We start from the raw sequence: 16,065 nt of genomic DNA on the forward strand, positions 1-16,065 counted from the left end.
TTATTTATGATATATATATATATATAGAGAGAGAGAGAGAGAGGCAGAGACACAGGCAGAGGGAGAAGCAGGCTCCATGCACTGGGAGCCCAACGTGGGATTCGATCCCGGGTCTCCAGGATCGCGCCCTGGGCCAAAGGCAGGCGCTAAACTGCCGCGCCACCCAGGGATCCCTCTTTCCTCTCTTTCATGTCTCTCCGCATTCAGAAGACCTGACTGCACTAAGGTATGCTGAAGAACCCGCACAGCTTGCCTACAAGTGTTTGCATTTCACTCTTCAGCCCAAATGATTTCCTAATCCAGTGGTAGTCTGCATATGTGCTTTATTTGGCAAGTCCAATAGTCTCTGTTTGCTTTTTAGAATATAAATGTGTTGTTTCTGATCTGGTCACAGGGGCACCTGGGTTGAGATACCCACCAGATTCTCAGGCAGTGTAACAAACAGAAGTGAAAACCTATATTTTGAAGCAGGGGTAGTTACTTTCCCCCAGTTTGGTTAAACACCACCTGAGACCCAGCCTTCCCTGTCAGCTTTCTTTTTTTTATTTTATTTTATTTTTATTTTTTATTTATGATAGGCACACAGTGAGAGAGAGAGGCAGAGACATAGGCAGAGGGAGAAGCAGGCTCCATGCACTGGGAGCCCGACATGGAATTCGATCCCGGGTCCCCAGGATCACGCCCTGGGCCAAAGGCAGGTGCCAAACCGCTGCGCCACCCAGGGATCCCCCCTGTCAGCTTTCTTATGCAGGTGTTGCTCTCTCAAACTTCTCCTGAATCTATAAATTCTCTAAAAGTTTTATGTCTGGGCAGCCCTGGTGGCTCAGAGGTTTAGCGCCACCTTCCACCCAGGGCGTGATCCTAGAGACCCGGGATCGAGTCCCATGTCGGGCTCCATGCATAGAGCCTGCTTCTCCCTCTGCCTGTGTGTCTGCTTCTCTCTCTCTGTGTGTCTCTGTGAATAAATTTAAAAAATAAATAAATAAACATTTTATGTCATTTTTCAAAGTATCCTCCATTCAATGCTGGCAGAGGTATAGGTGGGGCACATGCTTATAAATACATGTCATTAACTGGGTGATGGCCACTAAGGAGGGCACTTGACCGGATGAGCATTGAGTGTTATACTATATGTTGGCAAACTGAACTTAAATAAAATATTTTTAAAAATTGAAAAAAAGAAAAATAGTCACAAAAACACATATCATTTATAAGTAAAATATTCTGTGTATTCACATTTCTAATATGTGAATCAGGGAACAGAACAATATTTATAAGAAACAAGTTTAGATTTAAATATTTAAATTCTACTAATATCAACAACTGCTTAGAATGTGACCAGATTACTGAGGGCATTGGCTCAGATAAAGAAATGGGCCTCCTCCATCAAAGAGAATGGCATACCTGAAGCTACCTACACAGACTCCATGGGAAGTGATGGTCTTCTAGTCAAAGGCAACACTTAACTTAGAGGAAGGACATTTCCCCCTCTTTTTTTTAAAATATTTTATTTATTTATTCATGAGAGACACATACAGAGAGAGGCAGAGACACAGGCAGAGGGAGAAGCAGGCTGCATGCAGGGAACTTGATGTGGGACTTGATCCCAGGACTCCAGGATCATTCCCTGGGCGGAAGGCAGATGCTTAACTGCTGAGCTACCCAGGCATCCCATATATTTCTCCCTCTTAAGCCTTAAGACACCAAGGCTTGTTATGTGCTTGGGTGAAAGATTTGCTAATAGTCTAGGTCCTACCACAAAGCAGGGTTGATTTCACTAGCACTGAGATGCATAAAACTAACGGTTTTTAGGCAGCAGAGGTTCAATGTCATTTCAATGACATTCCTTCTAGCATGGGGGCAGTTTTACTCACATTCTTCCTTGCTGCTACACTGTGAATACTGAATTCACCGAATCATTACTGTGACTGAAATGACGTCTACTCTACTTAAAATCATGTGTTCCACCTGCTTCACTTCTACCATGACCAATGTCCACACACAAGCATTTCTGCTATTAACCAAGTCAACCTTCCTTGTTTCTCACCTATTCCGTGCTTCCATTCTGAGCCAAATTTCACCTCAGGCTAAGCCCCTTGGCCAGGAGACGATGTGTAACCATAAGTTTATAGGGGGGCATAAGAATCCACTTGGCAACAAGTACCAACAGGAGTTATCAAAACTCAAAGTATTTTTTAAAAATTTTATTTATTCATTCATGAAAGACACAGAGAGAGAGAGAGAAAGGCAGAAACACAGGCAGAGGGAGAAGCAGGCTCCATGCAGGGAGCCTGACGTGGGACTCGATCCCAATCCCAGGTCTCCAGGATCACGCCCTGGACCGAAGGCAGTGCTAAACCGCTAGGCCACCCGGGCTGCCCAAAAGGCACAGAGTATTAAACACACACACACACACACACACACACACACACAGCTCAGCCATAGAAGATGCTACATGAGTTTATCTGCTGTTTAAACTAACCACCCTTTAATAACATAGCTACCTCACAATGCTAACTAGGTCAGCTATCATGAGCCTGAATACATTAAAGAAAGGATCTGAATCCTTTTCTTTGAAACACCTAAAAGGAAAGAAAAAAAGACTATATACAACTGCATTCTTTATATGTACAGCTTACTGACATAATTATAAACATTTCCTGATAGTTTTTTTTTTCTCCACTGGAAAACATTTGGTTTCCATACTTTTTTCTTAAATTTTTTTTTTAATTTTTATTTATTTATGATAGTCACAAAGAGAGAGAGAGAGAGAGAGAGAGGCAGAGGAACAGGCGGAGGGAGAAGCAGGCTCCATGCACCAGGAGCCCGACGTGGGATTCGATCCCGGGTCTCCAGGATCGCGCCCTGGGCCAAAGGCAGGCGCCAAACCGCTGCGCCACCCAGGGATCCCTCTTTTTCTTAAACTTAAACTTTGTTCCAAAATAAACAACTGAGGCACCCTTGACTACATATATATGGGGAACCTGGGTGGCTCTGTTGGTTGGGTGGCCCACTCTGGGTCTCGTTCAGGTCATTCATTATCTTGGGTTTGTGGGATTGAGCCCCAAGTTGGGCTCCACACTAAGTGTGGAGTCTGCTCAAGATTTTCTCTCCATCTCCCACTGCTCATGTGTGTAAACTCTCTCTCTCTTTAAAGTAAGTAAAAATCAGGCAGCCCGGGTGGCTCAGTGGTTTAGTGCCACCTTCGGCCCAGGACGTGATCCTGAAGACCAGGGATCGAGTCCCGTGTCGGGCTCCCTGCATGGAGCCTGCTTCTCCCTCTGCCTATGTCTCGGCCTCTCTGTGTGTCTCTCATGAATGGATAAATAAAATCTTTAAAAAAAAAAAATAATAAAATAAAATCAGTAAAAATCTATTTATTTATTTATTTATTTATTTATTTTATGATAGTCACAGAGAGAGAGAGAGAGAGAGAGGCAGAGACATAGGCAGAGGGAGAAGCAGGCTCCATGCACCGGGAGCCCAATGTGGGATTCGATCCTGGGTCTCCAGGATCGCGCCCTGGGCCAAAGGCAGGCGCCAAACCGCTGCGCCACCCAGGGATCCCAAAATCAGTAAAAATCTTAAAAAAAAAAAAAAAAGAATGGCATGAGGCCCTAACCATTCTTTAGAAACAGCATTAAAACTTTTCTAGCAGCGGGGATCCCTGGGTGGCGCAGCGGTTTGGCGCCTGCCTTTGGCCCAGGGCGCGATCCTGGAGACCCGGGATCGAATCCCACGTCGGGCTCCCGGTGCATGGAGCCTGCTTCTCCCTCTGCCTGTGTCTCTGCCTCTCTCTCTCTCTCTCTCTCTCTCTCTCTCTGTATGACTACATAAATAAATAATAAAAAAAAAAAAATTAAAAAAAAAAACTTTTCTAGCAGCAAAGTCAGAGGAAATACAGTGAGCTATATCTACAGAAAAAAAAAATCTGTTGCACAAAGAAACCTAGGTAGTGAAAGCGGAGGAAAGAGGATGCTGCATAAAAGTCCCAGAAGACCAGCACAGAGCTTGGCTTATCTTTTTTTTTTTTTTTTAATTCTTTATTTCAATTCAATTTAGTCAACATTTACTGTATTAGTTTCAGAGGTAGAATTTAGTGATTCATCATATACAACATCCACTGCTCATTGCATCATGTGTCCTCTGTCATGCCCATCACTCAGTTACCCCATCCTTCCTCACACCTCTCCTCCAGCAACTCTGTTTTCTTTCCCATAGTTCAGAGTCTCTCATGGTTTATCTCCTCTGATTTTGTTATTTTATTTTTCCTTCCCTTCCCCTACATTTATCTGTTTTGTTTCTTAAACTCCACGAGTGAGATCATATGATAATTGTCTTTCTCTGACTTATTTCACTTAGCATAATACCCCCTAGTTCCATTCACATTGTTGCAAATGCAAGATTTCATTCTTTTTTGATGGCTGAGTAACATTCCATTATTATACATATATATCACATCTTTATCCATTCATCTGTCCATGGACATCTGGGCTCTTTCCAAATTTTGGTTGTTGTGGACACTGCTGCTATAAACATTGGGGTGTATGCTTGTATCCTTTAGATAATTATCTACTAGTGCAATTGCTGGGTCATGGGGTAGCTCTATTTTTAACTTTTTGAGGAACCTCCACACTGTTTTTCAGAGTGGCTGCACCGGTTTGCATTCCCACCAACACGTAAAGAGGGTTCCCCTTTCTCCTCATCCTCACCAACATTTGTTGTTTCCTGAGTTGTTCATTTTAGCCATTCTGATCGGTGTGGGGTGGTATCTCATTGTGATTTTGATTTGTACTTCCCTGACACCGAGTGATGTTGAACATTTTTTTCATGTGTCTGTTGGCCATTTGTATGTCTTCTTTGGAGGGAGCATCCAATAAATTTTGTCAAGTGAAATGAAATAATGGAAAATATCAACAACACACTAGCAAAAAATCAAGCAACAATCTTCACAGAATGTGCAGGCCTGATGTCCTCGGATGCAGGCGGACACAGAATGTGGTGACCACACATATGTGAGCAAGCACAGCCAAGAACAGAGCCCTACCTGATCCAAAGGGGAAACAGTCCAGCCAAGCCCAAGTGGGATAAGCTAACCCACAGGCTCACACACTGGATGTATACTCTCCTCTGTCACTGAGGTTTTGTGGGTGGTTGTTACTCAGCATTACTGTATGGCATAAATTAACTGATACATCTATGCTGCTCATGAAGTGCTAAATGTTTTTTAACTGTTTGAGGAATTGACATTCCCTTAAGGGAGGACAAAGGCAAGGGATCTAGAGCCTGACACTATCTGTTCTGCCGCTTAGTACTGGTGTGAGTGACTATGAGAAAGTTGCATTAGTGGCTCCTCCTTCCATTTCCTTAACAATAAGATGGAGACAATACTGGTGTACTATACTATAGCACTAGTATACTACAATTGAGATTAAATAAAACAATTAATGTAAAAAATTTACAACTGAGTATGGCACATAATGACTCCATAAATGTTAGATTTAAAAAGGCTGAACTTGGCAAAGATTGTGATTGAATAGGGTAACTCCACTTCTACAAAGATGTGGGCTAAGAAATTTTTGGCAGGCAGGGCCCAGGATTCTGTGTTAATACAAAAATAGGACAAAGTTCCAAAATTCTACTCCATAAATTATTCTAGGCCAAAATTATTTTGACTGTGTTTTAAGAGCCAAAGTCAACTTAAATACCCATCTTAGCTATAAGAAAATCTCATTAAAGCACCTTGAGAACACACATCCTAGGGGAGATGAGTGATTGCTTAGTGGGTACAGGGTTTCTTTTTGGCGCTATGAAATGGTTCTGGAACAAGACAGGGGTAATGGTCATACAACATTATGAGTCTACTGAAAACCACGGAATTACACACTTTATAATGGTTCAAGTGATGAATTCTATCTTAATAAACTAAGAACATATGCCCTCAAGCAATACTGCAATTACAAACTGACAGTTGCAAGTTAGAGGTACATTAAAAACAACAGGAGACGCTGGCTTTACCATAGGTACTCTCCTCTGACAATACATAACTGGCCCAATTATCTATTAAGGCCATTCCTAGCTCATGATAATAAAACCCCATTAGCTATATAAAATAGCTAGCTCAGATTTTTATTAATGCTTTTTAAGTGCTAAGCACTCTTTAACTGCTTTGTAAACAGTTTTTCTCAGTAGGGGCATGAGTGGCATTTTAAGTGGGACAATTCTTCCTTCTACTAGACTTAGTATCTCCAGGCAACCACCCCACCCCTGTCCAAATACCCTGTGAGAGTCCTCACAAACCTACAAAGTAGAGATTGTACTACTAATGAGGAAACTGAGGGTCAAAGAGATTGAGTGAACTAAGGTCACAAAGGTATGAGATGGGAGTGCTGAGTTCCACCCAGGTAGCCTGAAAGGTTGTTGCATCTAATACATCCATTACCTGGTATCAAGCAACTTTCAAGTAAAAGTATTAGTTGAAACCTCAGTGACTAGAAGGTCTAAGGCCATGGGAAAGATCAATAAAAGCCAAAAAAGTCTTTTTATGTTTATATAAAAGATTTCTCCATAAGCTAATTATGAACATAATCCTGACAACAAAGAAAAGGCCACAGCTACATCTTATCTGCTCCTGTGTGGACAACTATCTAAAAACTAAGACGAACAACTTATCCTGATAGGAAACAGGTCTACAATTGATATGGGAAGTCAGTCTAACAACCTACCAGACCTGAAATTTGGGGACTCAATAATGGCTCTTTTAACACAGACTGACTACATTCTTAAGAACCACCACTTGAAAGCAGACCCAGAGCTTCAGTGAAGGTAAAAAAAAAAAAAAAGTGTATCAGGAACTCAGCCCCAGTCAGAGCTACTGCTGTCTTGCAGCCCTCCTGCCTGTGGGCCAGATTAACTGCCCATTTCTTGGTCAAACATACAAAGATGCCTTGATAAACGGCACAAATACAGAACCCAGTCAGACCAGCAGTTTATAAAGCTGGACAAGCCTGTGAGAACAAAACCTCACTCACCAGATGCCCACCTTAAGTGGCAGTCTGAAAATCTGCTCTCCTCATTTAATCGGGGGGGCCACAAGCATTCTTATACAAACTTAGTAAAACTGAATTTTACTGAGGTAATAGTTTATAAAAATATTTTATTTTGTTAAGCCCCCCCCCCAAGCAGCTTATTCAAATTAGTGTTCTATGAGTCATCATGCAGAGCTTTATTTTTGCTCATTTCCTCCTCTCCCAATTAGGAAGATCTCATTCAACCAGACAACTGACCAGAAAGTGTAGTTCCTTCTAATTCTTCTCATTCTTCAAATTTCCTCAGTCCCATCCCAAGTGAAAACAAGTTGTAACAGGAATGTTATAACTGTTATAATAGGAATGTTATAACAGTTACCTTTACAAACTGACTCTTTTCTGCCAAGTGTACTTGAATCTCAATAAATCAATTTGTGGGATTAAGGTCCCACAAAGCTAACTTTCTTCTGTTGAATATGGTACCCCAGTACTGATCCAGACTCCTGGAGCAAATTCTTCCTTTTTTATTTTTTTAACTGAAGTGTTGTTGACACACAATGTTATATTAGTTTCAGGTGTGTAAGATAGTGAATCAACAATTCTACATGTTACATAATACTCGTAATACTCCCCAGTAAGTGTAAATCCTTCCTTTCTTAAATTAACTAATATCCCTTTGTTACACCTATACAGAAGACCTCAGTTTTAAAAAAGAAACAGACTATGATACCCTTACATCTACAATTCCATTTCCCCACCAATTCACATCTGGCCTTGCCAATAATTAGTCTTACTCTAATAACCAGTTACACATTACTGTAATCTATTTTAGCTAATGGAATTCAAGATCAATAGACTCAAGATGTTCTAAGTCATGTTACAGATCTACTAAGCCTAAGCTCCATGTGTTATTCTTATACTTTCTTAACAGTGAGATGAAGACAGTAGTAGGAGTGGCAGGCAATACTCACAGAGCCCTTGCTATGCACCAAGCAGTTTTAAGTACTTCACAAGTATTACTCTAACCCCAAGAAATGGGAGCTATTACCACCAAATTTTCCAGATCAGAAACAAGCACAAAGAAGTTAAATAACTTGCTCAGAATGAGAACTAGTATGGAGCCCAGCTTACATCTGAACCTAGTCGGTCTGACCCCAAGGCTCACACTGTGAACCGCTAATGCTACACTGCTTCTCAATATAAATAAGGATTAACTCAAAACTTAGTCATCAGAAAAGAAGTTTAGTTAATGAAGTAAACTAGTTAAGGAAGTAAACTGAAGTATAAAAAATGAAAACCCAAATTCATAACCCTTTACTTAGATAGCAACATGTGGAGGTTCTAAAACATGTAAAAACACTGCCACTTTAGTATGTCACAGAGAAATTTAAGTAGGCATTACTTTAGAAATCCTTTGCTCAGCCAATGTGGTGTGGCTTAGCTGAGGTTACCCAAGTACAGACCTTCTGATCATAACATATGCTACTAACTTTCAGACAGGATTACCTTGTTTTCTTCTAAGTTCCTTTTCAATTTTTCTTCCAGATCCCTGGTCTCTTCTGAGCCCTTGAGTTTTCTCTGTTCATAATTTTCACATGCCTCGTTAAGCTGCTCTTGTAAAACCTGGAACTCCTTCTCAATCTGTGAAATATCTCCCTAAAGGCAAATTACAAAATTAACTATTAAAAATAGTTTAAAATGTCTATTTCTGATCTGGTTCTGAACAGTCTCTTAAAATAGAGAGGAATAAAAGCCAGATGAAAATTTACAAGGGACCCTGGGCTGTCCTGCTTCTCAGAAAAAAAAAAAAAAATTTACAAGGGAAATGTCATGATAATTCATTTTGACTTACCTGTTGTGCCTCAAAAGGATCATATGGCTCAGTATTGACTTCTTGATGTGTTATATTCCAAGACACCTTTGGGGCAAAACAAATACTCAAATTAAATTTACCTCAATTGCTCTAGTAAAATAAATAAATCCATCATATAATGACATTTTAAGACATGCCCACATTTTTTCAAGTTTTTTTTTTTTTTTTTTTTTTTACAATTTCAGTAATGCTGCATGCTCTCTACAAATACTTGTGTAACGAAAGAGCTATCACGTAGAATTTATTATTTTATCATGTAATAAAAATGACTTTGGTTCATTATTTTTAACATGTTCTTTCAAAGCTTTCTAGAAAACAGGAAATGTAGTAAGGAGGGGGATAAGCCAACAAGGGTTTAATGAATTCATATTCTATAGCATAAACTATAGGAGAACATCAATTTATTATATGCTTATTAGGTAGGAACTTTCATTTGCAGCTCTCGTTTCTCTCCACCTGATTGTCTTTTAACTCCCCCATTCCTCCCCTGTTTTGGTAGGAAAACTGGTCACATACAGCCCAGACTCTGCTTTTTTGGGGCCATCTGTGCAAAAAGTACATTTCCCTTCATTCTCCATGCACTGGGTCTTGTGGGGCAGCACTCCAAGTTGGGAGGCTTCCTAGTCCAGCACTGCTGTAACTAGGTGGGTAAGCTGGTGTGGCATAGGCTTCAAGTACAGAAATAAACCACATCATCCTTATGATGCCATTATTCATTGTTAAGGTAATGTTTTGGCTCCATCTGCTGATTCCTTGATCTTATTTTCCAATTGGTACAAAACTTGGTTAGGGAAGAAGTACATTATTTACTAGACCCCAGAATTCTTTCTGGGTTGCCTATCATGCCCTACAAAAGGGTTCATATATTTTTAACACATTTTGGGACAAAAACTTCATAACCAATATTAAGCCAATAATTTAAAAGAATTTTAGTAAAACCTAAGGGCAATGAAAAGATGAGAGGGAAAATTTCAGTATTAGGATGACTTTTTTCTAATTCAAGTCTTACCTGTACGGCAACCATTTGTGTATGTGGAGTATTTGTTACTTCATTGGTTTTTTCTGGATTTACTTCCCACTTGTTGGCAGAATTTCCACAGTGACCATCATATCTGTTAGACTCACTAAGGGCTGTATCAGCACCATCTGTGCTGCATTCTGTCTTCACTGACACTTCCATAGAGTCCTGAAGGATCTGTGTTTTAGGGACAATCTGGTTCCCAGGAGCATTCTCAGCATTCAAATGATGACCCTCAAAGTACACACTAGCACTTTCATCTAGTCTTTCACTGGCTATAAGAGACGGCACCACTGGCACTGATCTTTGCAGCTGATATTCAGAAGAAACATTAGGCAGAGGTGTGTAAATGTTAGTGTACTGGGGCAAAGTCGGTAACACATTTATGTATGTTGGTGGTGTCTGGGTAATGTCAAATCCCCGAAAGGGGAGGTATGTACAGTATCCTGTGACCAAATGGGGCTGAGTCCAGTAGGCTGGTTTCACATCCTCAGAAGCTGGTTTGGGAGAATTAGAGGATACTCTCTTGTGACTTGCATCCTCAGATACAGGTTGGGCAGAATCAGAAGAGACTTCTTTGGGCTTCTCATCTTCAGAAACTGATCTAGAAGAATTATCAGACACTGGTCTTGGCTTCATAACTTCACAGGTTGATTTAGGAGAATTAGTAGCTACAGGTTTGGGCTTCACATTCTCAGAAACTGTTGCTGAAGATAAATCAGACATTGGTTTGGACTTTACATCTGGTTTAAATTCCCTAGCAGTTGGATTCAGTGGTAGTTTAACTCGTAAATACTCCCCTGTTTTTGAAATTTCTTCCACTTTTGTCTTAATGTTTTTCTTCTTTCTCTTTTTCTTGAGCCGTAAAGCAACTTTCTTCAAAGCAATACAGTTGTCAATCACAACAAAACGAGGACATCCCAGGAGGAAAGATTTCAAACCTCCAGCTTTTTCTAATATCTGTCTAGTTTCTTCTGGGAAGAATTCATATTCTTCAGAGAACATTTTATTACTCATGTCCAAGGGACCATGCTCCTCCAACAACTGAGAGAAATAACTTGAAAAAAAATTATGTTCACATGTTATTATAAGGAAGTGCTCTTATATGTTCATTTGAAAAAAATTATTTTCCCCACAATTCTCCCAAAGCAAAATACAATTTCACTTCCAACTGATTTCAACATCTCCCAAACAAATGTATTACATTCACGTTAAATGTGACAAAAGCTAACTGCAATCAAGGATACTCTAAAAGCAAAATTTTGAAAAAATAAATAAATAAAAATAAATAAATAAAAAAATAAAAGCAAAATTTTGTTTACTTCTCAGAAAATAATCCTTAAAAATGCTTTTGAAAAAAAAAACCAAAAAGGGATTAAAAAGTTCTTTTATAAATTTCAATTACATCATTACACAATCTACTTTAAAAGGAATGAAAAGAAAATTAATTAAACATAACAAGAATGCCAGATGAGAAGAGATGAAATTTCATTAAAATCCAACTGGAATTTGCATGTAGTAAGTCTCTCTCTTTTTTTTTTTTTTGTAGTAAGTCTCTTAATATTTTTCTGTTTAAGAATATTCAATAATTTAGAGGTACTGAAATTAATCCTGTCTGATCAATAAACCAATACAGTACAGGATCAGACACACAGTAATGGGGCAATCCTTTAATCTACTACCAGTTCTGGATTGGGGCTCAGTCCAGTTCTGGGGCTATTTTCTGTTCCCATTCTGTGTCTGCCTCAAAGAGCCTTACTTTTCCATTTGAATTTGATATTCAGTCTGTAACAGTGGTATAACTAGCAAGAAAGACATATACCACACACCACCAAAAAGATTTGCTTTTTCCAGAGCAAAAATATCCAAAGGGATTTTCTTAGTAAATTGAGACTAGCCAAGAAGACAATTTATTTAGAGGAAGGTAAAAACATTTCTTTGAAACAAAAGAAACCACTTTACGTGCAGATGTGGCTGGAGATAAAGGCATAGGACTATTTTTGTTTAACCTCTATTCAAGGTAACTGATACTCTGAAGCTTGAAGACCAAATGCTACTACTTTTTTGTCAGCAATGCTGCTCTAAATACTTAAAGGGTTTTTTGATGACTATTTTCCCCTTAGAATAATCTCTACAATTGGAACTTTATAACATACACATTGTTTTGCAAGATAGCAGGTTGGATCTGTCTTTGCTTTGGGGCGCCTGGGTGGCTCAGTGGTTTAGTGCCTGCCTTCAGCTCAGGGTGTGATTCTGGAGTCCCAGGATTGAGTCCCACATTAGGCTCCCTGCATGGAGCCTGCTTCTCCCTCTGCCTGTGTCTCTGCCTCTCTCTCTGTGTCTCTCATGAATAAATTAAAAAATCTTAAAAAAAAAAAAGATGTGGGGATCCCTGGGTGGCGCAGCGGTTTGGCGCCTGCCTTTGGCCCAGGGCGCGATCCTGGGGACCCGGGATCGAGTCCCACATTGGGCTCCCGGTGCATGGAGCCTGCTTCTCCCTCTGCCTATGTCTCTGCCTCTCTCTGTGACTATCATAAATAAATAAATAAATTTAAAAAAAAAAGATGTCTTTGCTTTAAGATTCCCATCACACTTCACTTTTATTTTTAAAAATATTTTATTTATTTATTTATTTGAGAGAGAGAAACAGTATGAATGTGCAAGAGTGAACCGAAGGAGAGGGGCACAGGAAGAGAGAGAAAAATCCTCAAGCAGACTCCTCACTGAGCACAGAATCCAACATGGGGCTCCGTTTCAGGATCCTGAGATCATGATCTGAGCCAAAATTAAGAGATGGCTGCTTAACCAAGCAGCCCAGGTGCCCCTCAAACTTCATTTTTATTTTATTTATTTTTCTTTTTTAAAAAGATTTTTATTTATTCATCAGACACACACACACACACACACACACACACAGATAGAGATAGAGATGAGAGAGAGAGAGAGAGAGAGAGAGAGAGAGAGAGAGAGGCAGAGACACAGGCAGAGGGAGATGCAGGCTCCATGCAGGGAGCCTGAAATGGGACTCAATCCCGGGTCTCCAGTATCACGCCCTGAAGGCGGCGCTAAACCACTGAGCCACCGGGGCTGCCCCTCAAACTTCATTTTTAAAGAGAAATCTAAAATCAGAGGCTTGAAGGAGAGTGAGGTAAAAAGAAACCATTGTAGTCTCAGAAACAGTAACCCTTGCTGAGGATTTTAGCTGACTGCTGTAACTCTGGCTCTACCATCTCTCTGAAGAGAGATCCCTCCACATTTGGTGTTTACCTGCCATTAAGCAACAGCAGAATAATTCATGAATGGTGTACCCGTATTTACTTTTTGCTCTTCATGATGAATACTGAAGAGAATCACTGAAAAACAAAGCTTTTCCACCTGGATTAAAGCACTTAAATCCAAACGGGTAACTAAAGAGCAAAGACTACCTACAAGGAAACCACTCTAAGTAATTCAGCAATGAGCTTTCCAATAGCTGGCAATGTCAATGATAGTGCAAATCTGGTGATGATTACCAAGCAACTAATAAAAGTTGCGTTCTTGAAAAACAGTCAAGGATATGAAAAGATGCTCACTATATGCATTTTTAGTGAAAAAGGTTATGACAAAGCTGAGTGTATAGTAAAATCAGTTTATAAATGTTAAGACCTATGTTTTATACATATACATTCTAAAAGCCTGAATGAATATACACCAAAAATTAACTGTACTTATAACTGGATGATAGAATTATTCATAATTTTTTCCTTTATTTTTAAAAAATTCCATATTAATTTACATTATTACTTTTATAATCAGAAAAAATTTTTCTCAAAGAGAGCCTCCACATTTTTCCACTGGCTAAGTGGCAATCAATTCTTCTTTCTTTCTTTTTTTCGCAATGAATTTTTCAAGCACTGAAGTAGAACAAAATTTAACTTAATTTGGGTCCCTAGCCCAAAGGGAAACCATTTTATAACCATACTGCGAATAAAATTTTTATAGTCACTATTATTTGAAATGCAACACAAAATGAACTTTAACTCTATACATCTTTCTAGCCTTGAAAAATCATCTCTGTAAGATAAACACTGGGTCCAAACAGCATAAATACAATTTCTTCATAATCCAGTGCTTCACACGGGTTGGAGTCCCTCCATCAGTGCACTCTGAACATTGGTACTGGTGTGACTGCTTAGCAGACATGAAAGAGGCCAAAGCTCTGCTGAAAGATGGAGTTACAACTGGATTGGTGAGACTGACTCAACTTCCACCCAGTTACACAAGATTCATCTTCGCTCTCATCATTGCTTGTTCTTGTTTAAAGTCTCAGACTATGTACTTCAGAACCAGGGGTAAAAATGAGGCACACTGTGTGTGATAGGAGTTAAAACAAAAAAAAGCTAATTATACCAGAGATATTAATAGTTCTTATGTTATGTATGTATGTAGATAGATTTTTGTCATTGGATGACGACCATTAGTGTCTGAAATGGTCATGGTTAGTCATACCAACCACAGTGCCATTACATGTCACTGCTGGCACATGGGCAAGGGATAAGGATGGAGAAAACATTTCAGAAGGCATCCCCAACCTAGTATTCTGGCTGTGGTCCTTTGAAAAAATCACTGTTGTCCAAGTTCATGATTGTTATTTCATAAAGTAATTTTATTTGCAATACACTGTGACCTGACCAATCATCAATTTAGCTCTCCTACTACTTGCAAGCTGCATGAAAGGATTGTATCTCCTAGTTTTTCTGCAATCTTTCACACTGCTTAACCCTAAGTGGTTAATTAATGCTGGCCAAATACTTAACACCCCTAATGAGGTATTAGGAAAAGCTAAATGCAGAATACTACCCACTGAAATTTCATTTGCTTCAACTACCTAAAATCATAAAACGCTAGAACTAGAAGCATCAGGTCAATTAAACATCTATCAGTCTACTCTCCTACTTCACAGTGAAATACTTAATTCAAGATCAAGTTTATAGCAGTTATCCCAGTATTCCTAATTCCTTGTCTAATAATTGTTCTACTCCTCTACCTTCCTATCATATAGAAAATTGTAGTTTCATTTTTATTTCTTTTGCCCACTGGCCACTAAAAGAAATCATTCTTTTTTCTTTTTAAAGTTTTTATTTATTTATTCATTTAAATAATCTCTATACCCAGGTTGGGGCTTGAAATCACAACCTTGAGATCAGGAGTCACACACTCCTTTGAGCCAACCAGGTGCCCCTAAAAGAAATCATTCTTGGAAAGCTTTGGTGGATCAGTGGTTGAGCATCTGCCTTTGGCTCAGGTTGTGATCCTGGGATCCTGGGATCAAGTCCCACAACAGGCTGAAGGAAGCCTGCTTCTCCCTCTGTCTGTCTCTGCCGCTCTCTGTCTCATGAATAAATAAATAAAATCTTAAAAAAAAAATCATTAAGTTCATTATCACGTCTACTTTCTTTTTTTTTTTTTAATTTTTTTTATTTATTTATGATAGTCACACAGAGAGAGAGAGAGAGGCAGAGACATAGGCAGAGGGAGAAGCAGGCTCCATACACCGGGAGCCCGACGTGGGATTCGATCCCGGGTCTCCAGGATCGCGCCCTGGGCCAAAGGCAGGCGTTAAACCACTGCGCCACCCAGGGATCCCACATGTCTACTTTCAAAAATTCAAAGAAACAACCATTTTGATGTGTAACTTCCTGCAATTTGACTTGAAATTTTATCTCAAAATACAAATCATCCTAATTTTTTTCCTCATGAATTTCCTCCCACTTATAACAGTAATAAATTCTTTAAGAAGCAAGGTCCTCAAAATGACACAGTTTAGCTTCAGTTTTAGATGCCAGAAGCAAAGCCCACCATATTTTAAGAAATACTAGTATAGTTTTATAGCTGTTTCCATATGGTCATCCAGGAGCGTTCTCTGGAAACAGAATTTGCTCAGCATTTCAACTCTAAAGAAAACTATGAAGAAGTATCTAGGAGCATAACTAGACTGAACAGGAATAATGCAACTGGGGAGGATAGAAGGAATGACCAAATTATGGATGAGTGACAGGTTTTCTGGGAGAATAGCTAGCTTTTAAATTAATTTTCTATTGTAGGTCTTAGCCCTCATTTCTTTTTTTTCTTTTTTAAAGATTTTATTTATTTATTCATGAGCAACA

At 39.3% G+C, this 16,065-nt stretch overlaps 1 protein-coding gene across 7 annotated transcripts in view; it reads right to left on the reverse strand.

Moving 5' to 3' along the window:
* The window catches only part of TTC3 (tetratricopeptide repeat domain 3), a 117,890-nt gene that overhangs the window by 22,508 nt on the left and 79,317 nt on the right, over positions 1-16,065 (reverse strand). For all 7 annotated transcript variants that reach the window (XM_041735281.1, XM_041735279.1, XM_041735284.1 and 4 more), the window contains 3 exons: positions 9,911-10,976; positions 8,881-8,946; positions 8,535-8,684 (listed from right to left, as the gene is read on the reverse strand). In XM_041735281.1, coding sequence (XP_041591215.1) covers positions 8,535-8,684; positions 8,881-8,946; positions 9,911-10,976 — 1,282 coding nt within the window. The remainder of the gene's footprint in view (positions 1-8,534; positions 8,685-8,880; positions 8,947-9,910; positions 10,977-16,065) is intronic.

The sequence above is a fragment of the Vulpes lagopus genome, chromosome 20 (assembly GCF_018345385.1).
Source record: "Vulpes lagopus strain Blue_001 chromosome 20, ASM1834538v1, whole genome shotgun sequence".
Classification (NCBI taxonomy): domain Eukaryota; kingdom Metazoa; phylum Chordata; class Mammalia; order Carnivora; family Canidae; genus Vulpes; species Vulpes lagopus.